Genomic DNA, 27,640 nt, shown 5'->3' on the forward strand with positions numbered 1-27,640 from the left:
TCTGCCCCTGAGATCTCCTCATTTTTTTCTCAGAAAACATATTGTTCCAGTGAAGCTGAGTCTGGCCCTATGGCCACATAGGCTTGCACACACCTGGGTGCCAGTCTCCATCTTCAGCGGTACCCAAACTCATCAGTTCCAAGATTATTCCCTGTAAGAAGCCAGAACCACAGAAGGGTGGGTGATAATGGGGGGAGCAGGCAAGAACTTGCCTGTTTTTTCTTATTGATTTGTAGAAGTTCTTTATATATCCTGCAATGAACCCTTTACAGTTATGTGTCTTTTAGTCTATGATTTATCTTTTTGTTCTCTTAGTGAAACATTTTGATGAGTAAAATTCTAATTTTAATATAATAAATTTAACAATATTTTCTTTTGAAATTTATTTAAAACAGAGAAGAGGAAGTGGTCTGAACCCTTGAGAAGCCTTAGTCTTAGAAGAGAATGAGGCAGAAAATCCCTGAACTTTCTGGCCTTATTAAGGAATGACCTTAGTCTTTCTGCTTAAGTATTCACACAGATTTATGCAATATTTTACAAAAGGTACCCTTGGAAGAGAACAGATCCCTTGGAGATAATTTCCCCCAATTGACTTTATTATATGTATGTCTAAGATGAACAGTTTGAGATGGTGAATCCCAACTGATTTTGGTTTCAAAGGATGGTAGTGCAAGGAGAAGGAGGAAATTACCATGAGTTTTTGCACAAAGGACAAAGCCACATAACATTATTTTCTACCTGTACACATCCCTACCAGTAAGGACAAGAAAAATAGGTTAAGGTATTCCTTAGAATAAAATCCTTCAGGAGAGTGGAAATGATGCATAATGCAAAAGTACCTGGTCACCAGGGCCTCTTTCTTGGACTACAGACAGACGGGGTCCTCACAGATCCCTGAGAACAGATACACCTATGATGTCAAGCACTGTTCCCCTCTGCACCAGTCCCTACTGCTTCCCTGTTGCACAGATTATGGCCCTGCTGCCCAGCTGTGAGTAGGTGAGTTCAGAAGGTTCTCAGACAAGACGCCAAGTGAATAATTTCCTTCTTGAGTGCTGACTTGGAAAGTGGATTGAGCATGCCCAAGCACAGCAGCAGCAGACAAATGAATAGAGAAAGGCCACAATAAGTCCTGCTTACTGTAGCTGGAAGTGCTGGATCTTGGTAACCAGCAGTTTGTACTGGGCCCCCAGGGGTGCCATGGAGGCTACATCTACAAATATCAGTTGCTCCAGAGGTCCTGTTTCATTGGTTGCTTCGGAGGGACATAAGGTGCGGCTCACTTCCTGGTAGTTGTAACTCCTCTGGTATCTGTAGCAGCCAATGGAAGGAAAAACCAGCAAAAACAAGAGAAAGAGACTCAGTGAACATGCAGGGAAAAAAGCCGATCTTATTTCATTTCTCTCCAAATTTGTTTTTGAGTCCTTATGTTTTGAATTTCAGACTGGACCTATTGATAGTGATTTAGAACGAGTGTCTTTGGCATAAGCTTGTGTGATGTGATAACAGGGATTTGAGTACTTCTCAGTGCTGGCCAGTTCAATTCAGTCATGCCTACATTATACTCAATGATCTTCCTAATTCAAGGAGGAAAATATACCACATTTTGAAGGGGAAACTGTCCTGGTAAAACAACCAGTTGATTTCATATTTCTACTCAAGCTTTCACTGAATGGAACATAAAAAAAAGCGCCCCAGAGCCCAAGTCAAGGCTGTGAGAGTGACTATTTTGATTCTCAAATTACTCAGCCACTAAAAATGATTTAACACCATACTATGTACATATGTCTGAATGTCTTCTGGTTTTTTTCTTAGTAGTGCTATATAGTACCTTACATAGTTTCTCTGCAAAAATATAAACTTCCTGAAGGCAGGGATTTTGTTTTTCTTCCCCCCACCTCCCACTGCTGTATTCTTAGCTCTAGAACTTAGTAGTGCTTAATAAATACTATGGAATGAAGAATGCATACTCTGTGGGCATTCTGAAGAATGGAGGAGGTGTTACTCATTTACGTTGACTGATGAGCCTAACCCTATCCTTAGTGGATAATCCACTGACCCAGAGCTATAGAATATTCTGGATATAATCAAAATGCTAAAAGTTCTTCCAGGTGCTACAAATCTAGGCAGAGAGTTTATCTGAATTCTAAGAGGATGGAAGTTGAACATGCTCGAAACGGTCAGGCTATGTGCATGATCATTATTTGCCCTTAGCATACAATGTCAGCATTCCAAAAGCCTGATTTGTCTTTACTAGGGAAAATACCAATTAAGGTCTAAATCACTGAAAGAAACCAAATGTGAAATTGTCCAGGAGAAGATCCACTTACAGTCCTTGGAAGAGCAGAGGAACCTGCCAGGACAGCACTGCTTTTTGCTGGCGAACCACAACGAGGACTGGGTAGTCAAGGTTCTCGGAGGAACTGTTCACATATACCCGCACAGCATTCACCTGGGAGCCAGGGCAGAGAGTGGGATAAAGTAAATCTCTCTCTCTCTCTCTCTCTCTCTCTCTCTCTCTCTCTCACACACACACACACACACACACACACACAGCATATTTATCATAGCTGCTACCTGACATCATCTTGGGTGAAACCAGATTCTGGAAGCTTCAAATGGCAGGCTGAATATTTCGAATTGGGCAGTCAATACAAGGTTTTGGGAATAAGTCCACAAGAGAAAAAGAAATTGAATATAAACACTACAGATTCAAATACCTTAAAAAAAAAAAGACCTACAAGCTCCTCAATTGCTGACAAACTTTAATTTTGTTTTTGGAAAATCATTCTGTGCTTTAATCCAAAATGTTATTGCCACGTTTTATTCAAGCCTAGCAGATGGCCTGATGCTCCCCTAGCAACAGATACCATAGGGGCTGAGAATTCTTCTCTTTGCCCTGCTTCGAGGCATAAATCAATCCCTTAGACAAAATGCTTTTCTACATCAGCAGCTCCATGGTTCCTTCTGAATACGCATTTCAACCCAAGGATTTAACACTATCAATGCTGTTTTAAAGACAGAAAATTGAACTGTGGCCCTCGATCTAGATAGTTTTGGTGTTTTCCTTCAGTTTTTATAATACCATAGGCTAAATGGAAAGAACAAAATAGAAAAAAGACAAGGTAAGAAAGAAAAAGTAAAACTTGATCTTTCACATGAGACTCCCCCCACCACCCCAATGTTGTATGAAAGCCTTAGTGTTCTCTTGAAAGCTTCTTTATTGGGAAGAAGAAATGAAACAAGAAAATCTTGCATTTAAACCCTGAAGAACTATACATACTGAAAACAGAAATTGGGGGGCACCTGGGTGGCTCAGTTGGTTTAGTGCCAGACTCTCAGTTTTGGCTCAGGTCATGATCTCACAGTTCGTGACATGGAGCCTTGAACTGGGCTCTGTGCTGACTGCAGAGTCTGCTTGGCATTCTCTCCCTCTTCCTCTTTGCCTCTTCCCTTCCCATGCACACACTCTCTCTCAAAATAAATAAATCAACTTGAAAAAAAATGAAAGTTGAGGGGAAGCAGAACCACATGGATATCATATGCTACTCTTTGGTTCTCTTATATCATTCTTCATTAAACCACTTTGCTATTTTAATGTTGAAACAGTCCAAGAGTAATTAATTTGATAAGAAGCACTTGCTCATGAAGGGAACATTTCCTTGTGCCTAAACTCTACATGTTTCCATGGAAGTTATGGTGCAGCCGATAAATGCCAACACCCTACCTCTAGTGCAGACCTCCTTCCTAAGTTCTGGATGTTCCATAGGCACCCCAATCTCAACCTGTCAGAAATGGAATCTATCATTCTCTTCATCTTTAATTTCCTCTAAATTTCTTTGCTTCTTGAACGGCCTCAGCATGCAGCCATTTCATCTAATGACAACCATTTGATGAGAGTCATCCTTGATTCCTACTTCTTTAGCTTTTCTCAGTCAATAGGTCATCAAGTTTTATTGCTTCTACCTCCTTCACTCTGTCCATATCCAGACTCTCCCCGTTACAATGATGCTGTCATAGTTCTCGTAGTTTATCTCCTCATCAACAGTACCTTAGCTAGGCTTATCCCTAGGACTCTGCCCCCTCAGATGTCAATTCCATCTTGGCATCCTCCTATATGAAAAGGCCTTTAGTGGCTCTGGGAATTTTCTGATTTACCCCAACACCTGGATGTGCAATTGGCATCTTTTTTTTTAAAGTTTATTTATTTTGAAAGAGAGCGCGCATGTAAATGTGCATTCAATCAGGGGAGGGGCAGAGAGAGGGAGAGAGAGAATCCCAAGCAGGCTCCACACTGTCAAGGCAGAGCCCGACCCAGGGCTTGATCTCATGAACCGTGAGCTCATGACCTGAGCCAAAATCTAGAGTTGGGTGCTTAACCAAATGAGCCACCCAGATGCCATGCAACTGACATCTTAAATGAGGCGATGGGCAGCCTTGTGGGACTGAGCCCTTAACCTCTGAGATCTGATGCTGAAACCAGCTAGACCTGAACTGAACTGCAGGACACCCAGCTGGTGTCACAGTGTTACCTGATGTGTGGAAAATCCACCCATTTGGTATCAGAAGTATTGAATAGAAGAAAATGGAAGTGAGTTTTCCCTATAGACAACAACAAAGCATTTTTTTTCATGTAGTCAATTATTATTTTTTTCTTGGACACTTCTTCCATCACTTTTAAAATTGAGCTATAATTCACACACCACACAACCCACTCTTAAGGTGTACAATTCAGTATTCACAGAATTATACAACCATCACCACTATTTACTTCCAGAATATTTCATCACTCCAAAGAGAAGCCTGTACTCATGGCAATGACTCCTCACTCCCTCTTTCCCCTAATCCCTGGTAACTATTAAACTGATTTTTGTCTCTATGAATTTACCTATTCTGGACTTATGGAATATTATATGCTCTTTTGTATTTGGCTTATTTCACATAGCATGATGTTCTCAATGTTCTTCCATGTTGTAGCATGCATCAATGCTTCATCTCTTTTATTGCTAAATGATACTCCATTGTATGCATATCCCACATTTTTTAAATATATTTTTTAGTTTATGGACATTTTGGTTGTTGCCACCTTTTGGCTGTTTCGGTTGTTACAAACAATGCTGCTATGAACATTTATATACACGTTTTTGTATGAATATGTTTTTAATTCTTTTGAGTGTATATCTAGGAGTAGAATTGTTACATGGCATGGTAACTCTATGTTTTACTTTTTGAGGAGCTGCCAAAATGTTTTCCAAAGAGATTCATCATTTTACATTCTAGCAATTTACATTACTGGTAATATATAAGTGTTTCAATTTCTCCACATCCTTGCCAACACTTGTTACTATCTTCTTGCCTATAACTCTCCTAGTAGGTGTGAGTACCTCCTTGTAAACCACATGGTATTTTAACTGTTTACCTGCCTAGATTTTTTTTTTTTTTGGTGCAAAAAGATGGTTTTATTAAAGCATGGGAACAGGAACTGTGGGCACTGCACTGGGGTTTTGAAGACTAGTTATATACTATAGAGTTGGGGGAAGTAAAGGCAAAAGGGAGGTCTCCAAAAGGACTTTCATATGCTAAAGAGTACTCCTAAGATACTGGACGCCTTGCTATTTTCCAACTAAGGATGTTTTCTCTTTAGTAAGGCATTAACATTAAGACAGGAGGGAGTTCCTGGAGAAATGTTATACTTTGTTTGTCTCAAGTATTTGTCAATGGGATGCAGGTTATAAGGAAATTTAATGTTATTTAAATTTTATTCTTGCCTTTGTTACCCACATCATATGGAGGGGAGGATGATACTAGGGGCTCCAGGAAACAGAGTACATAGGTTTCTGGAGACTAGGCTGTTGATAAGATTGCCTTTTTCTTGTAATTTACTAAGACATATTGTAAACTGATGGAGACTCCAGTCCTGCATGACAGTGATCTCTATCAGTTAATCATTTGTTTTTCCCCTTTCCTTTGTTCTTGGGCAGCCAGGAGTGCCTGAGGAATGTCACACATATCCCACCCGGGGGCTGGGGGAGGGTGTTGCTTGTGCTTTGCCCTCGTCTTACCTTATGATCCCTCATCCTATCCCCCCTGAACAATTTTGACGCTTAAATCTTTAAAGTTGCTGGAGGCAGAAGGTCTCATCTTCTGTAATTTTTTCCTGCTGAATGGGGGCATAAAGACGTCCCTACCTATGGGTCAACATTAGCCAGTCTGGGAATGTATAGGGGAGTTTCGATAGGCGATAGGCAGAGGCAGCTGAATACATCCTGCACTCTTTTAGGAAGGTGCAAACTTTATGTTTGGTATCCCTAGTGTTGACAGAATGAATTAGCTCAGAAGCAAGCTCACTTTTGTGGTGCATAATACGAACACTCAACAGCATTATGCATGCAGCACATGATTTAAAAGCACACTTTTAGGCGGCTTAAATCTACAGCAGTCAGAACTGAGGTACAACCTAAGGAAAGCTGTGAACTAGACAAGCTTCATCTTTAGCCTGTCTGCTCCCTTTTCTGGACCTAGAAATGCAGCCTCCTCTTCCCTTCTTAGGTACTTAGTACCAGAAGGGATTTCCCTCCATTGTTTTTTCACACTTTAAGACAGTGATTCTTAAATTTTAGCGTGCTTTTTTGGCATTCAAATCCCTCAAGCCCACCCCTATAAATTTCTGATTCAGCAGATCAAGAATAGAACTTAAAAGTATGCATCTTAAGCATGTTGCGAGATTCTGATGCACATGACTTGGAGCCTACACTTTGGGAAGTACTGTTCCAACGAAACCATCTAGTGGATGACCACATTTGTCAGCAACTTGCCAACTGCCCATTATTATGAGATGCACAACCCTGAGACCACCAAATGTCACTAGCATGTCTGGAAGCTGGTGTCATCTGGGGCTAAAACTGGGTTGGAAGGAAGGAAGTCTGTAGGGAGAACAGATGTATCACCACCATGGTTACCCCATTCACTGCTCATTGCCACACCCTAATTTTATTCCTTGTCTGGCTCTTGTAATCCACTTACTTTTGTATTATTTAATAATGATCTTACTAATTATAATAAAGACAAACTCAGAGATACTGACATAATAAATTGCAGAAAAATAGAGTAGGAGATTGAACTGGGCAGTTTTTTTTTTGAGACAAATAAATAACGCATTGCCACCAGGAAGGGATAAAGAGTCCTGTTGAAATATTGCTTTGCTTTTTCAGAGGCTAACACACAACTGAGAAGATTGGATTATATTTGCAGCAGTGAAATAAGCCATGTAAAGGCAAAAGTGAATGAAGGACAGTGTTGACCATGCATAATGGATCATGACACCTTGTAACAGATCATTCTTATGAGCCAAGATTTTCCCTCCTATTGCTTTTTTTTCTGTTGTCGTGAGCACCTGGCAGTGCTCCCCCCTTGCCCATGGGGCCTATGTTCCAAGACCTGCAGTGAATGCCAAAAACTGCAGATAGTACCAAACCCTATTATAGCATCTTTTTCCCACACATACACACTTATGATAAAGTTTATACATTAGGCACAGTAAGAGATTGATAACAATACCTAATAATAAAATAGAACAATATAACAATAATTGTAATAAAAGTTACATGAATGTGGTCTCTCTGTGACTCAAAATATCCTACTCTACTGTACACACCCTTCTTGCGATGATGTAAGAGGATAAAATTCTCACATGATGAGATTACTTGACACGAATGACGTAGGCATCATGACATAGTATTAGGTTACTGTGGACTTTCTGACCATATGTCAGAAGGAGAATTATCTGCTTCTGGACTGTGGTTGACCATGGGTAACCAAAATTGTGGAAAGTGAAACCACAGATAAGGGGGGGGGTACTGTATGTATATATATATATATATATATATATATATATATATATATACACATATATATACACACACACACAGTATATATATATATATATATATATATATATATATATATACACAGTATATATATACACAGTATATGCATATATACTGTGTATATATATACAGTGTATATATATATCTTATTTTCTTTCTATGTTTTTTTAATTTTTTTTTAACGTTTTATTTATTTTTGAGACAGGAAGAGACAGAGTATGAACAGGGGAGGGTCAGAGAGAGGGAGACACAGAATCTGAAACAGGCTCCAGGCTCTGAGCTGTCAGCATAGAGCCCGACGCGGGGCTCGAACTCACGGACGGCGAGATCATGACCTGAGCCGAAGTCGGCCGCTTAACCGACTGAGCCACCCAGGCGCCCCTCTTTCTATGTTTTTTACAAGTAAGGGGTTGTGTTATAGCTAAGGGAGAAAAATTATTTAAGTATTCTCATTACTGATATTATATAGATCACAATTATGAAAGATCTTAAAGCTTTGAGACTCCCAATTTAATCTTTTGGAACATGTCAATAGGGGAAAGTTCAAAATTATAAGTAATATAATTCTGTTGCATAAAGAGGATGAAAATGAGTTTAATTTAAAATCTGGTTTGGTTTTGCTAAATTAATGAGGCTGTAGGCTTTATTAGTTGGAACATCAGATTATAAATCAGAGATTATTGGTTTCCATTATTAAGCATGGCCCTGTTTTCCTGTGTGATCTTGAAAAACAGAGTCTACTTATAAAATAGCTAAAATAGAATTTGCTTTTCCTAATGTGTGTTGTTTTAGTAACTGTGTTATTTTCAGAAGGTGTATATCTTGGGAGTGTTTAGGTTCTTTGATCTTTCCTTCCTTCCCTCCTTCTTTCCACCCTTTCCTGCTACCCTTCCACGATCTCACCAACATTCATCAAACATCCCCTGAGTTAAGAGCACTGGGATATGAAGTGGGCATACTAAAGGCAATCTTTTTTTTTTTAATGTTTATTTATTTTTGAGACAGAGAGAGACAGAGCATGAACGGGGGAGGGTCAGAGAGAGGGAGACACAGAATCTGCAGCAGTTACCTTTTTTTTTTTTAATGCTTATTTTTTTTTTTTTATTTTGAGAGAGTGAGCAGGAGAAGTGCACTGAGAAGAGGAGAGAGAGAATCCCAAGCAGACTCCACACTGTCAGCACAGAGTCTGATGCGGGGCTTGAACCCAAGAAGCATGAGATCATGACCTGAGCTGAAACCAGGAGTCAGATGTTTAACCGACTGAGCCAGCCAGGTATACCTTGAAAACAATAATCTTAAATTTGGTGCTTATCACTTCTGTGTATGTATATTTTACTACAGATGGATGATAGGTAGATAGATAGATAGGTAGATAGATAGAAATAAAGGTTTTGCTTGTTTACAAAGTTTATGTAAATGAGATCACGCAGTATGTATTCTTCAGCAACCTGCTCTTTCTCTCAATTGACATTCTTCAGAGTGACCCATACTGGTCCATATCATAGTTTATTCATTTCATTCTTATTCATAATTCCTTGTGCTTATGTAAGAGGGTTCTTCTTGGGTATAAACTTAGTGGAAATGCTGGCATGTAATGTGAACCCATATTCAGCTTTAGCAGAGATTGCCAACTTGCCCTCTGAAGTGGTTGTACTAAATAACATTTTCATAAGCGATATGCAAGAGTTCCTGTTTCTTTGGGCGCCTGGGTGGCGCAGTCGGTTAAGCGTCCGGCTTCAGCCAGGTCACGATCTCGCGGTCCGTGAGTTCGAGCCCCGCGTCGGGCTCTGGGCTGATGGCTCGGAGCCTGGAGCCTGTTTCCGATTCTGTGTCTCCCTCTCTCTCTGCCCCTCCCCCGTTCATGCTCTGTCTGTCTCTGTCCCAAAAATAAATAAACGTTGAAAAAAAAATTTAAAAAAAAAAAAAAAGAGTTCCTGTTTCTCTGCATCCTTGAAAATGTGGTATCATACTTTTGAGGCTTTACCTTTCTGTGAGTGTAGAGGGCTAAACATCTTTACACATATTCTTCGGTCATTCTTCACCTCTGCAGTTGCTCTTCATATATATCCTTTACCTATTTTTCTGTTGGGTTGTTCTGTTTTTCTGTGAGTTCTATATTGTTCACGTTCCTGATGTTTTGTCTGTTATATATGTACCAATAACATCTCCTATTCTATGGCTCATTTCTTTCCTTCATTCATGGTGTTTATAGTTTCTTGATTTCACAGTGAAACAATAGGAGAAGCCTATATCCATAGCGGTGCTCAATGGAGTCAGGGATTCAAAATGGTGATAATACCATGATCTGACCAAGCACTGTGTGCAGACTGGGATGCAAGAAGCTTGGGTTCCAGTCATGATTCTTCCATAGCTGAGTATCCCTGGGGAAGTCACACCACCTCTATGTTTTGGGCTCCTCATCTGTAAATAGTATCTTGGGACTAGATCATCTTCTTGAGCACCTTCCCAGATACAATAAATTTCTCTAATGAGTCAAGGTCATGTGCACAGGCAGGCAATGACAGGACCTATGTGGACAAGTCCAACTTAACTACAGTTGGGGGAATGACCAACCAGCTTCTGTGCTGTATTGCCTGACTCCCCCACATAGATAGCCACTTTGATCCTTGTGTGCCCACAGTACCTGCTTACATTGCTACCACAACATCATCACATTATGCTGTTGGTGATAACATCATGTGTCTCTCTGACTAGATCATGAACTCCTCAAGGACAAGATTATCTTTAGGGGCACCTGGGTGGCTCAGTTGGTTAGGAGTCTGACTTCGGCTCATGTCATGATCTCACAGTCCATGAGTTCGAGCCCCGCGTTGGGCTCTGTGCTGACAGTTTGGAGCCTGGAGCCTGCTTCAGATTTTGTGTCTCCCTCTCTCTCTGCCCCTCCCCCACACATGCTCTGTCTCTCTCTGCCTCTCAAAAATAAGAAAACTAATAAAAATAAAATAAAATAAAAGGTAATTGTTTTCAAAAGCTTTGAAGGAGCTGAGACTTTATTTACCCCCATTGCCACAGTTTCATTGATACTATGGAAGACAGACTTCTGGGTTAGGGACAAAGGACTTTATTCCTCTTGTCACAGCAAGCAGCATGAACATCAGCACATTTGCAACAGTTCCTCTTGCCATCGAGTACCACTAAGGTGATGAGAATGGGCCCAGATTGCTGCCCATATATGGGTAGGCTGCACAACAGAAGAGGAACCATGAGCTTAGGGAATGCATATCTTTTATAATGGGCAGCAAACCTGCCTCACCTTTGCTCCAGAGACTGACACTATCTTCTGAGGCTGTTTGCTATACAAATATTCTTGACACAATAGTATAGAAAAAAATTCAGTCAGTGTCTCCCTGTAAGATGTGCAGAAATCAAGAGACCCATGAAGAACTGTCTCCCCAAAATGATTACTCTGGGGGATGAAGGACATCTGAGGACAGTCTAGAATCTAGCTACTTTAGGGTGGGGACAAATAGAGAATTCTAATTGTCTTTTTGTTTCTAAAAAAAATTTTGTTTTACATTTATTTATTTCTGAGAGACAGAGATAGAGCATGAGTGAGGGAGGGGCAGAGAGAGAGAGAGAGACAGGGAGACACAGAATCCGAAGCAGGCTCCAGGATCTGAGCTGTCAGCACAGAGCTGGACGCGGGGCTTGAACCCACGAACTGTGAGATCATGACCTGAGCGTGAAGTCGTATGCTTAGCTGACTGAGCCACCCAAGCGCCCCTTGTTTGTTTTTTTGTTTGTTTGTTTCTTAAGCTGAGTTGTGGGCACACAGGTGTTGCGTTATTTTCTATACTTGTTTACATATCTAAAATATTTCATTGTAATAATAAAAAGGAAGCCATGATGTTTTACCCATTTCTGAGGGACAGCCCTCAGTTTATGTAGTCTCTTTGTTGTTCAGGGATGCAGCAAACAGTTACCAACACACTCTTGTTGCTCTTCTGGCTTATTTTGTTATAGTCTATCCTTATTTTAGTGCTGGACCTGCTTATGCTAACTTCACTGATTTCTCTCTCTCTCTCTCTCTCCCTCCATCTCTCTCCCTCTCTCTCTCAGCTAGCTGCAGAACTTTGCATTGTCTTTGCTCTAAATAACACAACTCATTTCCCCACTGCTTTACCCTGGAAAAGAAATATGGTCAGGGCCCCAGATGAAGCTAGCACTGCCCTAAACGGTAAGCTGCCTAACCTAGATTCTGTACCAGGCATATGAATTTCCTAGGTCTGCTATAACAAAGTACCACAAATTTGGTGGCTTGAAACAACAGGAAGGAGGTGGCCTGGAGTCTGGAGGCCAGGAGTCTGAAATCAAGATGTCAGCCAGGCCACATTACCTCTGAAACTCTGGAGAGAATCCTTTCTTGACTCTTTGTACCTTTTGCTGGTGGACATCAATCCTTAGTACTCCTTGGCTGGCAGCTACATCACCATAGTGTCTACCTGTTGTCACATGGTGCTTTTGTTACAGAACCAGGCTGGAACGCTGGTGGAAAAACCAAGCAGCACTCGGAGATCTTGGTGGATTGGAGATTTATTTAACATTGGCAGGCTCAGAGGAGACCATTTCCTCCAAAGATCTGAGCACCGAATCCAAGTGGGAAGGGTAATTTATAGCTGTCAGCTTCCATATATGGGGGGGGGGGGTTCATGCACATGGCAAACAGGGCAAGAAGAACCCGGAAGAGGGGTTTCTAAGGAGCTTGTTTTAGTCCCATCGGCCATCTTTGGCACATTACTTTATTCATTTCTCCAACATTCCCCTCTTTGATGCCTTTTAAAAAACTTTCAGTAGGCATCACCTTTCAGTTTTACAGGTTGTACTCTCGGAAGGCTAAGATATGTGCTGCAGTTTGGCGAGCAACAGTGTTTTCAATAAAATGTATCAGGGTATTTAGTATTCAGGAGCCAATGGTCACAAGTAAAATTATGGAAAGGAGGGGCCCTGCCAGGGCAGAGAGCCAGGATGCCCAGTCTGTGAGATCCCATCCTCTCCATTGACTGATACTTTCCTGTTGTCTATGTTGAATTCTTTCCTTGAGTTCTTTAACCTTAGTCCTGACTATTCCTTATTGGCTTACAAAATAGCAACATTCCTCCCCCAGAAAGATACAAGTCCCTCCTTTTTCTGAAGTGAGGAGATCGAGGGCTCGCCTATTTTGGAGGGACACTGCTGCCAGGGAGTTTATTTGGCTTTGTCAGGTTACCAGGGAGTCTGCCATCTGTTCCACGTCCAGCTTGTTGGTGCAGTCTCTCTCAGTCCAACAGCAAGAAGCAAGATCAGGGCTATGACACCAGTAAGGGGCAAGGGCTGGCAGAGTTGCATCCGAACCCCTGGGCTCAGTCCACACGTTGATTCCTCAAGCTTCTGCCATGCACAGGCCAGCCAGCTTCTGGGGTGTGGCTGGAGCAGGGCTGGAGATCTCAGGGTCCAGTGTCTTTTTGAGGGTCAGTTTAAGCGGGTTGATTGGATCTGGATCACTTCTCCAGGTTGTGGATTCCCCTGAGTTGGCCTTCTTAACTCTGGAGTGATGGACCCATGGGGTGATACCTGAAACTGAATCCTCTATTTGGTTGTATATCTGTAAAGTCCATCTCCAAGTCTTCGAAAGGGGCGGGTTTCTTTCTGATAACTGTCAGATCAGGTTTAGGGAAGATATGGTTTGCATATTTAGAGATCCATCCTGTTTTCTAGTTGTTTAAATAATCATATGCCCATGGGGTCTTATTATTATCCCCACAGAATAACAAGCACAGATTGTCTATACATGAAATACTGTAACAATTTTTCTGAAATTTACCTCAAGTTGTCTAGTTTAGGCAAACAACAAACATTTAAAGACAATCATAACTAGAATTTAATATCCATAATGGTGCATTGTTGAAACATAGTTTTTCTCTCTACAAACCCCCCTTTCCAGAGATAGCCAAATTGAGACCAATGCATTTGTAGGACAAGTCCAGTCTTAACAAACCTGGCCTAATTATTTACGTAAGCCCAGCAAGAATAGCGATTTATCATGAGGATCTTTTAAAGTTTGCTTTTCTGGAAACTTTTATAAAGAATCTCCAGGTTGAACTTTTAGTAGCCTCTCCAGGCCAGAAGCCAAGCCAAATACTCGCCATCAGACAGGCCTGCAATATCTGTAGAATTGGGTGAATTCCTCTTCATGAGGTCCCCAAGATATCCTGAGGTTCCTGCATCTGCCAGGAAGTGACCATCTTTACTCATCTGGTGGGGCTGCTGGGAGCTCTGTAAGCAAGGTATCAGGCCAACATTTCCAAGGGTCTTTATGGCTCCATGTTTCATAAAGCCAACCTTAGTTCCTTAAAGTTGTCTGGTCATATCTGAGTCTATGAATGTCACTCTCATATATGACCTTCCAGTCAAAGCCTTGGTAAAATAACCAGTATTTCCAATGGTGACCAGTTATAAGATGAACAGATTCTTATTGAACTTATGCAAACAATTGTAATTGTCAGAAAGAAAGAATACTCAGAGAGTTTTTGAATTTCAGGGGAATTATGTAGAGAGAAAAGATGAATGCTTCAGTTTACAAATGAATACTCTATGACATTTTTGTATATCATAGATATCTTAAGAGAAAGTTTCCTTAATCTGTAAAAGGAAACATTAGAGAACCAGCAATATTTTTAACAAGAATCACAAAACTATAATCTTCCTCAGTTCATTTAATCACCATGTTCTTAATCCTTGTTCAATTAGAATGTAGCTTTTTAGTTCTGGAAATTCTTACCCATTTTAGTATTAATCTTAAAGATGTCAAATACCTGTATTTGTCCCCAAAGTCCTTTTTATAAATCTCCTTGAAGGAGAAACATGTTTTGGTGAGAGAATAAGAACAATTATAAATGACAAAATCTCAGAAATAGACATTGTTAAAGATCTGATGAAAGTTCATTATGATGCAACTGACAAAGAAATTCAGTTATTTCTGTGATGCATAACACTTCAAGTAATCAGAATATTAAGTGATGACCTTATACCAAAACATTAAAGCTTCAGGAACTGCATATATTTGGACAGTTACAGCATTTTTACCTGTGCAATACAACCTAAGGGTTACCATTGTATGGCAGTGCTTTTCCAAGTAACTTAGCATCCCAAATAAAAGGGCCCAATCAGTCAAAAAGACTTCACCTACCATTCAAATCCTGGGAAGTTTGTTAAAACTCCAGGATGTCATAAGCACATCCTAAATAGGATTACAGATCATTACAGATCTTAAAATTTAATTTACTCAACCAAGGTGGCAATAAAAGATCCCAAAGGTGAATGTATAGCATTATATAGTTGTTACCAAAACCTAGCTCCTTTAATATTGAGAAGTCTTAACTAAGTAATCAAAGACCTGGTAGAAATGAAACCTAATACTTTGGCTTTCCCGGAAGACAAACCTTTGTTTGCATTGTCTTATCAAGAGCAGATCAATGGTCCAAGAAAACTTTGTAATTTGAGCACGGAGAAAAGCAGAATTTCAACCTTATACCAGTGTACTTGTAAAATTCCATTCATCTCAACCTTAGTCCATCCTGAGCACACATAAAATTCCTTTCCAAAGATTTCCCTTCATGAACCTTCTTTGCTTTGCCTTCAAACTTTGTCCCAAAGCCATTTCTCTCCAAATAACCAGTCTCATTTAGGACAAAATTACTTTCTTCTACCCTCAATAAAACTGTATTTCCATCCTTATATCTCTTACATACCTCCTACTTTCCTACATACAGGGTTGCTTTCTTTATTTCCATCAGTCTTAAGTACACTTAGCAGAATTTTAACTCTTAGGAAACCTTAGTCTCCAACTGAGGACTTAGTAACCAACTGAGAGGTGTTTACATCAGAATTTTTTTAGATGGTAAATTTGTGAACCAATTAAGTACAAAGCATGTTTTCCAATAGGTATGAATAGCCTTGATTTCTCAGCAATAAGAAGTTAAAAACACAAACCTATGTTCAATAATCAAAGCTTTAGCATTCCATCCTATTTGGAAAGTTTCAGGTAACCAAGGACCTTGAAAGTTATCTTAACAATTACCCATGAAAACTTTGAGACAGACAAAATTAACTATCATTAACAAATTGCAACAGAGATAACATGAGCTTATTTGACCTTTGCTGATAACTTTAAAGATAGGTCCAACAAACTTAAATTAGTTTAAACACTGAATATGTTTCACCTGTGTCCACCTAAAAGTCAGTCCGTTTTTCCCCATTGTCAATTTTCACCTGGGGCACCAGTGGAGGTATCTGAAATGGGTGGTCCAAGGGGGTGCACTTTGCTCCTTGACCTGGAGGGTGGGAGGAGGAACCAATGGTGCCTGAGACACTGAGGATGGTACCACACCCAAGTTGGTACAGACACGTGAGGGGGAGGGGAAGGCAGAAGCAGCAACTGCTTGGGAATATTCCTTAAAGTCCCTGTCCCGAGGTAGACTAACCACATTTGGCTCCAATTATAGCCATTAACCTGGGAAATGAGGGAGAATCCCTCACATCTATTAGGCAGAGGAACAGGGAGAGAGAGTCAGTGTCCCCTTTAGTCTGATTCTATCTTGGCTAGACCAATAAGGTCCCTTTCTTGGGGTTCCTCCTGATATCGGCTGGATTTCTGGGACTTTCCCTGGTTGGGACACTTATTCTTTTTAATGTCCTTCCCCTTGCAGTAGGTTCATTGACCACTTGCTAAGGAGGTTCTGGGCCTCCCCCTTTTTGGCGGCTAGACCTTCCCCATCCTTTTGTCCTGGCTCTTTTGTGCATCTGGAGCAAACAGGGTTTAAGCCTCGCAAAGTCTCTTATAATAATGCCAGGGGCATGGGGGGAAATCCCCTTGCTACTGGGCATATTTGTGGGCTTCTCAGCCCCTGCTCTGATCTCTGGAGGAGAGCCTCTTGGTACCAGCACATGTGGGAGGAGAAGAGAGATGGGCAGTGGTGATGGAGAGACAGGCGGGGAGGAGTTTCAAGCTCAGGGGCAAGGGGGAGGGACACTGATGAGTCATAAGGAGGAAGAAAGATCATATCTTCCTCTGTCTCCTGTAAACACTAGGGGAGCGGTGGGTCACTTCTTTGGCTCCCTGGGTGAGTTTCCAGATAAAGTGGCCAAAACTCCTGCCTGGCTCCACCCGCCATGGACAAATCACACCCAAGGCGGAGGATTTCGGAAAATTTCAAGCCAGGAGTTGATGCATGGAATTTGACCAGGCTGACCTGGGTCTCTGGATACAATATGCCAGATGCAGCGGACCATCGGGACATCAAAGGTTCCCCCAGAGGGCCCCCCACACACCAAAAGTGGGCCATTTCAATTCACACAGGGCCCCCAACATGCCAGGGGCTATCCCAATTCCAGTCTCCCAAAAACCCCTTCCTTGCTCCGTCCTGACCCCACAATGCTCCCGGGAGGCAGAGTCACAAAGACAGACAGAGGGATAGGGGTGCCCCCTCTAATGAAGAGACCAGTCAGATGCCCATATGGCTGTGTCCCAAAGGAACTTAGGTGACGCTTAGCGGTAGCGGTCTCAGCTTTGTGACTTACAATCAGAAACTATTCTGATGCAGCCATAGACTGTGTGCCATTCACCATTCAATCACAGATAGCCCACTCAGACTTCTTGGGCTTTTGGGGATCTTAAGGGTGCCCGCCCGTGGAGCCACAGAATCGAACACAGCAGGCAAGTTAGACCGAGTCACACATTCACATTCACATACACACCAGAGGTTATTACATTCCCTCCCACAGAATTCCTACCTGTGAGACTTCTGAGGTCTCCGGGAAGTGATCAAGTCCCCCTTCCACTCTTGCGAGTGGGCCTGACTAGATTGGGCCCCAGCCTTACCAGTTCTGACATCGGGTACAGGTCCTTCCCTGCCAAGTCTCCTTGAGTCTGGCGGGGATGGCGGAGTGGGGGTCAGTCTGAGGCAACCTAGAGGGAGGCTGCCAAAATTCGGGCAGGGCGCGCCTTCTCCCTTGCGATCCCTCATTCCGTCACCGCCTCACCATTCTCCCAAACCGGTGGCAACAATGGGCCAGTGCAGCTGGGTTTCCCGGGCAGGGAACCAAATATGTTACGGAACCAGCCGGAATGCTGGTAGAAAAACTAAGCGGCACTCGGAGATCTTGGTGGGTCGGAGATTTATTTAACGCCAGCAGGCTCAGAGGAGACTGATTCTCCAAAGATCTGAGTGCCGAATGCAAGCAGAAAGGGTAATTTATAGTTGTCAGCCTCCATATTTGGGGGGAGGGAGGTTTCACACGTGTGGCAAACAGGGCAAGCAGAACCTGGAAGAGGGCTTTCTAAGTCAGAGACCAGAGCTTGTTTTAGTCCCATCGGCCATCTTTGGTGCATTACTTTATTCATTTCTTTAACACTCTGTGTGTCTGTTTCACAAGCTGATGCCCTTTCTGTGCATGTCTGTATCCAAATTTCCCTCTTCTTAGTGCCAGAAATAAAATCTAGGTCTACATATTTTTCTTCACTATGGCGTAAATTTACAGAAGATAGTTTTCTAAGGCTGATTCAGGAATAAGGAATTTTAAACAGTCACATCAATAACTATAGAAATTATTTTAATGCTTATCTCTCTTTTAAAAAAATCCAGCGTGATTTTTTTTCCAGGGTCCACCTGAATGACCTCATCTTTACTTGATTACAGCTGCAAAGACCTTACTTCCAAATAAGGTCACATTCATAGATTCCAGGGGTTAGGACTTCAACATATATTTTGGGGGGGGAGGGAACATAAATCAACCCTAACATTAGATTTATAGGATTTTTAAACAATAAAGTCATTCTCCAAGACTCTGAATCTCTCCGTGACCATCACTGTATCTTCAACTTGTACCCACCTGCCAAGACCCTTTGAGCTGAGTGAAGCAGGCCTGTTGGGAGGGTCCATTATGTGACTATTGTATGAAAACAGCTTCTCCTGAGCAAAGTGGCCTTGCAGTTCTGAATCCCTTTCTTTCTTTTTTAAAGTAATTTATTTTAGAAAGAAAGAAGGAGGTGGGGGGGGGCGAACAGAGGCAGAGGGAGAGAGAATCTTAAGCAGACTCCACACTCAGTGTGGAGCCCAACATGGGGCTTGATCCCATGACCCTGGGATCATGACCTGACCTGAAATCAAGAGTCTGATGTTCAGCTGACTAAGTCCCCCAGGCACCCTATGAATCCCTTTCTTATTAGAGGTTAGAAAGTCCTATTAAATGAAGCATTTCAGGGGCGCCTGGGTGGCGCAGTCGGTTAAGCGCCCGACTTCAGCCAGGTCACGATCTCGCGGTCCGTGAGTTCGAGCCCCGCGTCAGGCTCTGGGCTGATGGCTCAGAGCCTGGAGCCTGTTTCCGATTCTGTGTCTCCCTCTCTCTCTGCCCCTCTCCCGTTCATGCTCTGTCTCTCTCTGTCCCAAAAATAAATAAACATTGAAAAAAAAATTAAAAAAAAAAATAAATGAAGCATTTCATCCCCAAATTTTCATAACTACTAGAAGGAATGAAGTTACTTTAATCACAGATTATACCTTTTTTTTTAAAGAGATAAGCATTAAAATAATTCCTATAGTTATGATGTGACTGTTTAAAATTCTCTCTGTCTGATTCGGCCTTAGAAAACCATCTTACGTAAATTTATACCATAATGAAGAAAAATATATAGACCTAGCTTTTACTTCTGGCACTGACATCTATCTGGGTGACCTTGGACAAATCACTTAAATTCTCTGGGCCTCAGTGTCCTCAATTGTAGAATGGGAACAGTAACACCCAGGCTATCCACCTCCATAGACTACGGGCAACAGTATTCTGTGACCTGCAGAGCACCAGGCCCAGCAGAAAGCAGAGGTGTCCCACCAGGGTTTTGGGTTGGGCAGTGCTTTTCCACTCTCACGGACACACCAATCGGTGTTGATGTCTTTCATGTGTGCAGACACACTTATAAGTCCAATTGTCCCTGGCAAAGGAGAAGTTTATATGGTTCATCTCATGTAAGATATTAATTTCCTCTCACCATTTGGCTTCCACCTTTCCTGGAACAGTATATTCATCTTGTTGAAAAGAGCAGTTTACCCTTGGGAACTATTTATTCTCTATAGTTGTAGATTCTCAGCATTTTGCATTCAAAGCACTTTTTTCTTCTTATTTATTTATTTATTTATTTATTGAGAGAGAGAGAGAGAGAGTGTGTGTGTGTGTGTGTGTGTGTGTGTGCATGAGTGTGCTAGGGGCAGAGAGAGAGGGAGACACAGAATCCAAAGCAGGCTCCAGGCTCTGAGCTGTCAGCACAGAGCCCGATGTGGGGCTCGAACTCATGAACTGTGAGATCATGAACTGAGCCAAAGTTGGACACTTAACTAACTGAGCTCCCAAGGTGCCCCTCGAAGCACTTTTCTAAGCACCATGATTTACATACCTCATCTCACCAATTTCATTATGCCAACAATAATCTACACACAAATATATCTATATAAACTTTCCTCTTTAGGCTTATGATTTAAATTTTATATTGAGCATTTCAATTCCAATAAAAACATGGGAAACATTAAAGAGAGGTATAATAATTGGCAGGCCAGGAGTACAGAACAATACACAGTCTAAATTCCAGCTGCTTGGCAATGGACTTTGTTCATTCATTAAATATTTGACTCCCTGTCCTGTACCAGGCATTGCTCTGGCACAGGAGATACATTACTAGGCAATGTAGATATAGTGTGCCCTCATTGAGATCACAGGTTTGCCTATGGAATGCCAATTAAACAAGGAATTGCATTAATATTTAAGTTCCTGTAGAAGTCCATGACATAGATTTTCAGGTTGAGTATTATCCTAAAGAGTGAGTAACATTAACCAGAACAAGAGAAATGTCCAAACAAAGGGAACAGTGTAGTAGGTATGAGGAAGGAGGGAAGGAAGGAAGGAAGGAGAAGGCAAGAAGGAGGTTTGAAAAATTAAGAGAAAATCAGTTTGACTGAAGCTGACAGTGTATGAGGAATATTACAGTCCCGAAGAGTCTTAAAGCCATGTGGGAGAGGTTGGGGCTTTACTCTAAGGGCAACAGAAAGCCTTTGGAGGGTTTTAAGTGCCACCACCCCATTGCCATGGCCATTTCTGGAAACCAAGGTTGCCTCTGTTGCTGCTGAACAGCTGCTTCCCTGCATCTTTTGCCCCCAAATCAAAGTCTGGATTGGTAGTACCGAGGCCACAGGCCATGCTTGAATTTGGTGTGTGTGTGTGTGTGTGTGTGTGTGTGTGTGTGTGTGTGAAAGCAGGTGCTGCTGTTCCACTTGTGTACAAGAAGGAGCTCTTGCTCCAGCAGAGACTTATGAAATGAGGAATTTCCCCAAACATATAGGAATGGAGCTCAGATGTTAGGCAGTCAAAACATGGCCAAGTTGGAAAGTCTTTTACATGGAACACCAAGACCATTCTATACAACAAATATTCCACACAGCACACTGGGAACTGCTGTCCTACATATTTTCTTCACAAGAATGGGGGTCAAGTATACCCCAAAGACCGTAACCTATAAAACTTATGGACTGTATTACCCAATTTTATACTCAATTGTATCATTTTTTCCATGTTTTATATTTGGTCATTGTTCCGTGCATTTGTTTTGTCTCTCTTAGAAGATTTTATCTATGACATATTTGGGATCTAGCAATGTATCTGACAGTACATACACTACAAGTATTTACCTTTTTTAAAAAATGTTTATTTATTTATTTTGAGAGAGAGAGAAAGAGCACAAGTGGGGGAGGGGCAGAGAGAAAAGGAGAGAGAGAATCCCAAGCAGGCTCCATGTGCTGTCAGTGGAAAGCTCCAAGAGGGGTTTGATCTCATATACCATGAGATCATGACCTGAGCTGAAATCAAGAGTCAGATGCTCAACCAACTCAGCCACCCAGGCGCCCCAAAATTTCCTGTTTTTATGTGAGTGGGGATAGTCTAGCTAAGCTTGCAGCTTTCAACAAGCCCTAAGAAAGCACTCCCACGATGTTGAGTAAGTGGCTGTTATTAATTCTTCAGCATTATTTCTACAAAGATTTCTTTCTCCCTATTTGTTTTCTTGTAGGGCCTCTATTATGTTGATGTCATGACTGGGTCTGCCCTCCCAATTTCTTAATTTTTCTGTTGATATCCTACATCTCTTTAGGTAGATCCTCCAGTTCTCTAATCCACTGTTCATTCTAATATCCAACCCATTGCTGAGTTCTTTATGTGAAAAGTGTTATTTTTAACTCTGAGGTTTCCAGTTGGCTCCTCTTTATAACTGTAACCTGCTTTACTTTAACAAAGCCCTTCTGTCCCCATCTCTTTCAGGATATTCACTTTGCTTAGTTTAAAGTCTTATTCTTCTTGTTTGTTAATTCAGCTACATCTGGTAAAGGCCATCCAGTTTAACATCTCTCAGGTAGCTTCCTTCTGCAGATGTGTTGTTATTTTATCCTATCAGCTTGAATTCCCTGGGGTATCAGCTACCTGTGGCAGTACTGAGAACCCCAGAAGGGAGGTGTTAAACATCAGGGGGTTTAGAATAGAGGGAGGTTCAGAGAAGGAGAAAGAGGGAGAGAATCCAAAGCAGGCTCCATACTCAGCATGGAAACCAATGTAGGGCTTGATCTCATGACTGTGAGATCATGACTTAGGCCAAAATCAAGAGGGACTGGAAGGAAAGCCCCCTTAGGGTAGACAGCCTCTGAGTTGACCACACCCCTTTTACCCCCACACACGGGTCCAGTCTGTTCCCGCTCCATATAATTTTACTTCCACTCCCCATCCACACACTGCTTTGCTCCCATTGTAATAGGACAGCCCATGAACTGTGAAGGGGGTTGAGGGGAAGGAGGGAATGCTCAGAGACAGCAGGTGGACAGCCACAGTGGTTATCCTCTGCACTCAAGCAGGCCCTCGCAGACCTTAGCTCGTGGAGCCCAGCCAGCCCTGGGCTGGGGCTGCTGGTTTTCTCTCTCACAAGGGCACTAAGGCAGGGCAGGTGGCAATCCACCTAGGCCAAACTGAGGGAGGCAAAAAGCACAACAAAAAAGCCTTCCTTCAGCCTATTCCTCACCAGTGGCCTCTTACATTGTGGGCTGCCATTTACCTCTAACTCCAAGAGCTAACCATATTCTGTCTCTCCAGGGTTTCTCATAGACTTTGAATTAGTTCCTCTGTCCCCTGACCTTCCTCCGACTTTAGGCATCTCCAGACTTGGTTCCTGGGAGACAACTCCCAGGTATCAGGATCTGATCATCTCTTGTGCATGATCCCTTTTCTCCTCTTTACCTTTCCTGTCTTTTTCTATCTCCCACTTAAACTCCGTCTCCTTATAATTCCTTCACTCTGGAGTACAAGTGGAGAGGGTTGAAGAGGGAAACATAATTATTTTATGGTTTGAGGCAGAATTCAAGGATCCACTCCTTAGATTTTATTTATATGCTGAGTGATTGCACTGCAGGCAAGTTTCATCTAGAGCTATTCTGAGGCCTAATTAATTAATGCTTTGAAGATGGGAAGGCACTAGAAAATTATTGTTATGGTTGTCAGAGTTATGATCTGACACTTATAAGCAGTTTTTTTCTGTAGTGGCATTAAATTTATTTTATTTATTTAAAATGTTTGAGAGAGAGAGAGCGAGAGTGAGAGAGAGAGAGAGAGAGAGAGAGAGAGCATGCGAGCAAGGGAGGGGGAGAAGGAGAGAGAGGGAGAGAATCCAAAGCAGGCTCCATACCCAGCATGGAACCCAGTGTGGGGCTTGATCTCATGACTGTGAGATCATGACCTCGGCCAAAATCAAGAGTTGGATGCTTAACCAACTGAGCCACCCAGGCACCCCTGTAGTGGTATTTATTGCTAGACCAGTGCCATTTATAATTTTAAATAAGTATTGTCAGGATATAATTATTACTTATAGGAAACTGCTTTCTAAACAAGACAAAACTGATCGTCTGCAAACATCTTCCGAAAACTAAATTTCTTGAGGTTAGCAGAAGAGGCCTCAGGAAAGGCCATGTTTAAGAGACGAAACTATTTGTAATCGGAATGAACATGGTGACTGGGATGCTATATGCAACTTGAAATTCTCTGATGCTCAGATTAGATGTTCCTCTTTAATGGGCATAGATAGAATGCTATGGCGCCCCTTTTTCTCCCTGTCACATCTTGGTCCCTGACCACGTCTGGATTCATATAGCTGTCTTGAGAAGACTCCATGAGAAATTTTGGTGGAGTTGACTCGGGGCCTACCCAGCATCCAGATCCTTTGCATGTTTTAGAGGAGCTTCCTCTACCGTATTGAACTGTGTGAGTTTTGTGGGAGGCAAGGCTGCTGCTGAATGCCAAGGGAGCCAAGAATACCACCTATGCTCAGATAGTTGGATGCTTCCACTTGGTATGTTCAATGATGATTACATGATACAAAGATGAAGGGAGAGTTTAGAATTCACTGACAATACAGACACCAGTAGTGTCCATGGCAGCAGGGTCCAGGGGTGACGATATCTAATGGTAGAGGAGGTGGTGGTTCCCAGTGGAGCATCTTGATGAAACCATTCTATAGCGTGACTGTTGCTACAATTTCCTACAGTTTAGTCTCTCTTGGTCTCCAATCATAGTCTGAGTCTGGCATCTCAGGTTTGTGAGCTACCTAATATCCTTCTAATAAGTTATTTTTCTGGTTAAGTTAGCCATTTGATTTCTGTTGCTTGCAACTAAGAACTTTGCCTAATCCTATATTCTCTTTCCTTTTCTACTTCACTCATACCGCAGCTATTTTGGAAACTTACTGTCCACAAGCCAAACCCCCTCTGCATACCCAAATGTCATCCTATTTGCCTCTCTCCTTATCCCACACTTTTTGTCCCTTTATTATGCAGATAAACATTGTCTCTGTCCTAGAAAGCTGTAATTACTCTGCTTTGGTGAAAATGGTATGGGGAGAGAGTGGGGACAAACATGGAATTTCTTTTTGCAAATATTGGAAAGGACAAAAAAAAACCTATGAGCATTTTCATGTCAATTGAAAAAAAATTTTTTTAACGTTTATTCATTTTTGAGAGACAGAGAGAGAGATAGGATGAGCGGGGAAGGGGCAGAGAAAGGGGGAACACAGAATCCAAAGCAGGCTCCAGGCTCTTAGCTATTAACACAGAGCCTGACACAGGGCTCGAACTCACAAACTGTGAGATCATGACCCGAGCGGAAGTCAGACGCTCAACCAACTGAGCCACCCAGGTGCCCTTCATGTCAATTTTTAATATATTCTCCCAGTTTAGATAACTAAAATGGTTATGAGTCAATTTGTCCACAACAGGGCAGTTAAATCTAGAGGGACAGAAACAGTTGGTCATTCCTGTTTGCTATGGCTTATCTTCATGGCTGTTTAATGGAGATCCAGAAATACCAGTTCTCAGGATTAATCCTGTCCTTGAGTGACACATAGGCTAACTGCTTGGGTCTCTAAGCTGCCCTGTGTCTGTCGCAAAGGAAACCAGCACTGATGAAAATCAACCACCAAAGAGATGAAGCTCAGTCCTCTGGGTCCACAGGGAGTCCAAGTAACATCATGGTTGATGGGTGGCTACGGCTCTGAAACACTGAAGAAAATCTGCCAACTTCTACGTTTTACTTAGTGTCGGTCCTGCTGGCCTGACTCAAATATTTGAAGGAAATTGTAAGGGAATCCAACATAAAGCATGATCAAATGACCTGACTGAAAGCGTGACTGTGGTATTTTAAATTATTTGCTTTGTTGTTGCTAAGTATACAGATGTGTTCTTGTGGGAGGGAGAGTGGTCTAGTAAAAATATCTTGAAGAAATATACGTGGGAACTGGAGTTATGTTCCGGGATTTGCTTCACACTAGTTACATGATTGTGGACAAGTGACTTATTTCACTGGCTTTCAGTTTTCTCTCCTGTGGAGAAGACACTGGGTGATTTAAAAGGTAGTTTTAGCTCTTAAGTTTTAAAATACAATTATCCCTGGGGTGCCTGGATGGCTCAGTCAGCTAAGTGTCCGACTCTAGCTCAGGTCATGATCTCATGGTCTGGTCTGTGGGTTCAAGCCCCACGTCGAGCTCTGTACAGGCAGCCTAGAGCCTAGAGCCTGCTTTGGATTCTGTGTCTCCCTCTCCCTCTCTGCCCCTTCCCTGCTCACACTCTGTATCTCTCTCAAAAATAAATAAACCTAAAAAAAATTAAAAATAAAATAGGGGCACCTGGGTGACTCAGTCAGTTTAGCATCCAACTTCGGCTCGGGTCATGATCTCATGGTTCATGGGTTTGAGCCCTGAGTCAGGCTGTGTGCTAACAGCTCAGAGCCTGGAGCCTGCTTCGGATTCCATGTCTCCCTCTCTCTCTGGCCTCCCCAGCTCGAGCCCTGTTTCTCTCTCTCTAAAATAAATAAACATTAAAAAAACAATAAATAATATAAAAATAAAATAAAATAAAATAAAATAATCCCTTTCCATCCCAATTGTTTCAAGTGATACTTTATATGTTTCTTTTAGTGATAGAAAAAAGAACAGAAAAAAAGTCTCAAATGCAAGCCTAGTTACGCTTCTGTAGCCAAAAAGACTTGACAAGAAAATCCTGTTGATGTAAACAAAGGAAATAATGGCACACAAAGTCAACACAAATATATACTGACTTTCCAAATAGCATATGTTCTTCATCCTCCACTATTGGTATTATTAAAAATTTTTTTAAAAATGTTTATTTATTTTAGAGAGAAAGAGGCAGAGTGTGAGCAGGGGAGGGGCCAAGAGAGAGGGAGACACAGAATCCGAAGCAGGCTCCAGGCCCTGAGCTGTCAGCCCAGAGCCTGATGCGGGGCTCAAACTCATGAACTGAGAGATCATGATTAGAGCTGAAGTCAGATGCTTAACCCACAGAGCCACCCAGGCGCCCCTTCACTATTGGTATTATTAAAATTCTATAGCAAAACTTAAAAAATCAGGAGACCAGCTCTCTAGTAACCGAGATAACCCACCATGGCTTTGAATGAGGAAGTAAGAAACAAAACAAAATGAAGAAGAAGGAACGTCTTTGCCAGTAGAAAAGCCTCAAACAAGAGGAACAGCCAGAGAAAAGAAAGAACCTTGAAGGACCAACAGTATTCGTAAAAGATTTGCAAGACAAAAAGGATGGGAGAAGCAGGCAGCAGAAGATACCCAGAAAAAAGTAGCAACAAGAGAATGGTAGAGATTAGAGGTGGTGGCAGCAGAATGGAAAGCTGGGAACGATGACAAGAATAATGAGCCCCAGGTAAGGAGCTGCTTCAAACTCTTTGGTCCAAGGTGGGCTATAAATGCACACACACACACACACACACACACACACACAACACTGTAATACTAAAAACAAGGTTTTCTTTTCAACAAATGGTGCTGGAACAATTAGATGTCATATATCAACAAAAAAAAAAAAAAAGATTCTAGACAGAGACCTTATACCTTTCACAAAGCAAACCTAAAATGGATCATTAACTTAAATGTAACATTCAAAGCTATGAAATTTTCAGAAGATAACACAGGAGAAAAGCTAGGTGATCTTAGACTTGGTGACAACTTTTGAAATACAACACCAAAGGCACGATTCATGAAAAAAAACCTGGTAAGTAAGTAGTACTTTCTTAAATTTAAATACTTTTTTATTTATTAAAAACTTTTTTAATGTTTTTATTTATTTTTGAGAGAGAGAGAGAGAGAGCACAAAGCAGGAGAG

At 41.8% G+C, this 27,640-nt stretch overlaps 1 protein-coding gene across 5 annotated transcripts in view; it reads right to left on the minus strand.

Annotated features, from left to right (window-relative positions):
- SIDT1 (SID1 transmembrane family member 1) overlaps window positions 1-27,640 on the minus strand; it is a 114,850-nt gene that overhangs the window by 70,042 nt on the left and 17,168 nt on the right. For all 5 annotated transcript variants that reach the window (XR_004344095.1, XM_032594754.1, XM_030330067.2 and 2 more), the window contains exons 2-3: window positions 2,331-2,452; window positions 1,141-1,311 (exon numbers count right to left, since the gene is read on the minus strand). Coding sequence is in view for 4 of the 5 variants with exons in the window: in XM_032594754.1 (XP_032450645.1) it covers window positions 1,141-1,311; window positions 2,331-2,452 (293 nt within the window). In the remaining variant the exon portion in view is untranslated. The remainder of the gene's footprint in view (window positions 1-1,140; window positions 1,312-2,330; window positions 2,453-27,640) is intronic.

Source organism: Lynx canadensis, chromosome C2, assembly GCF_007474595.2.
Source record: "Lynx canadensis isolate LIC74 chromosome C2, mLynCan4.pri.v2, whole genome shotgun sequence".
NCBI classification, from domain to species: Eukaryota; Metazoa; Chordata; class Mammalia; order Carnivora; family Felidae; genus Lynx; species Lynx canadensis.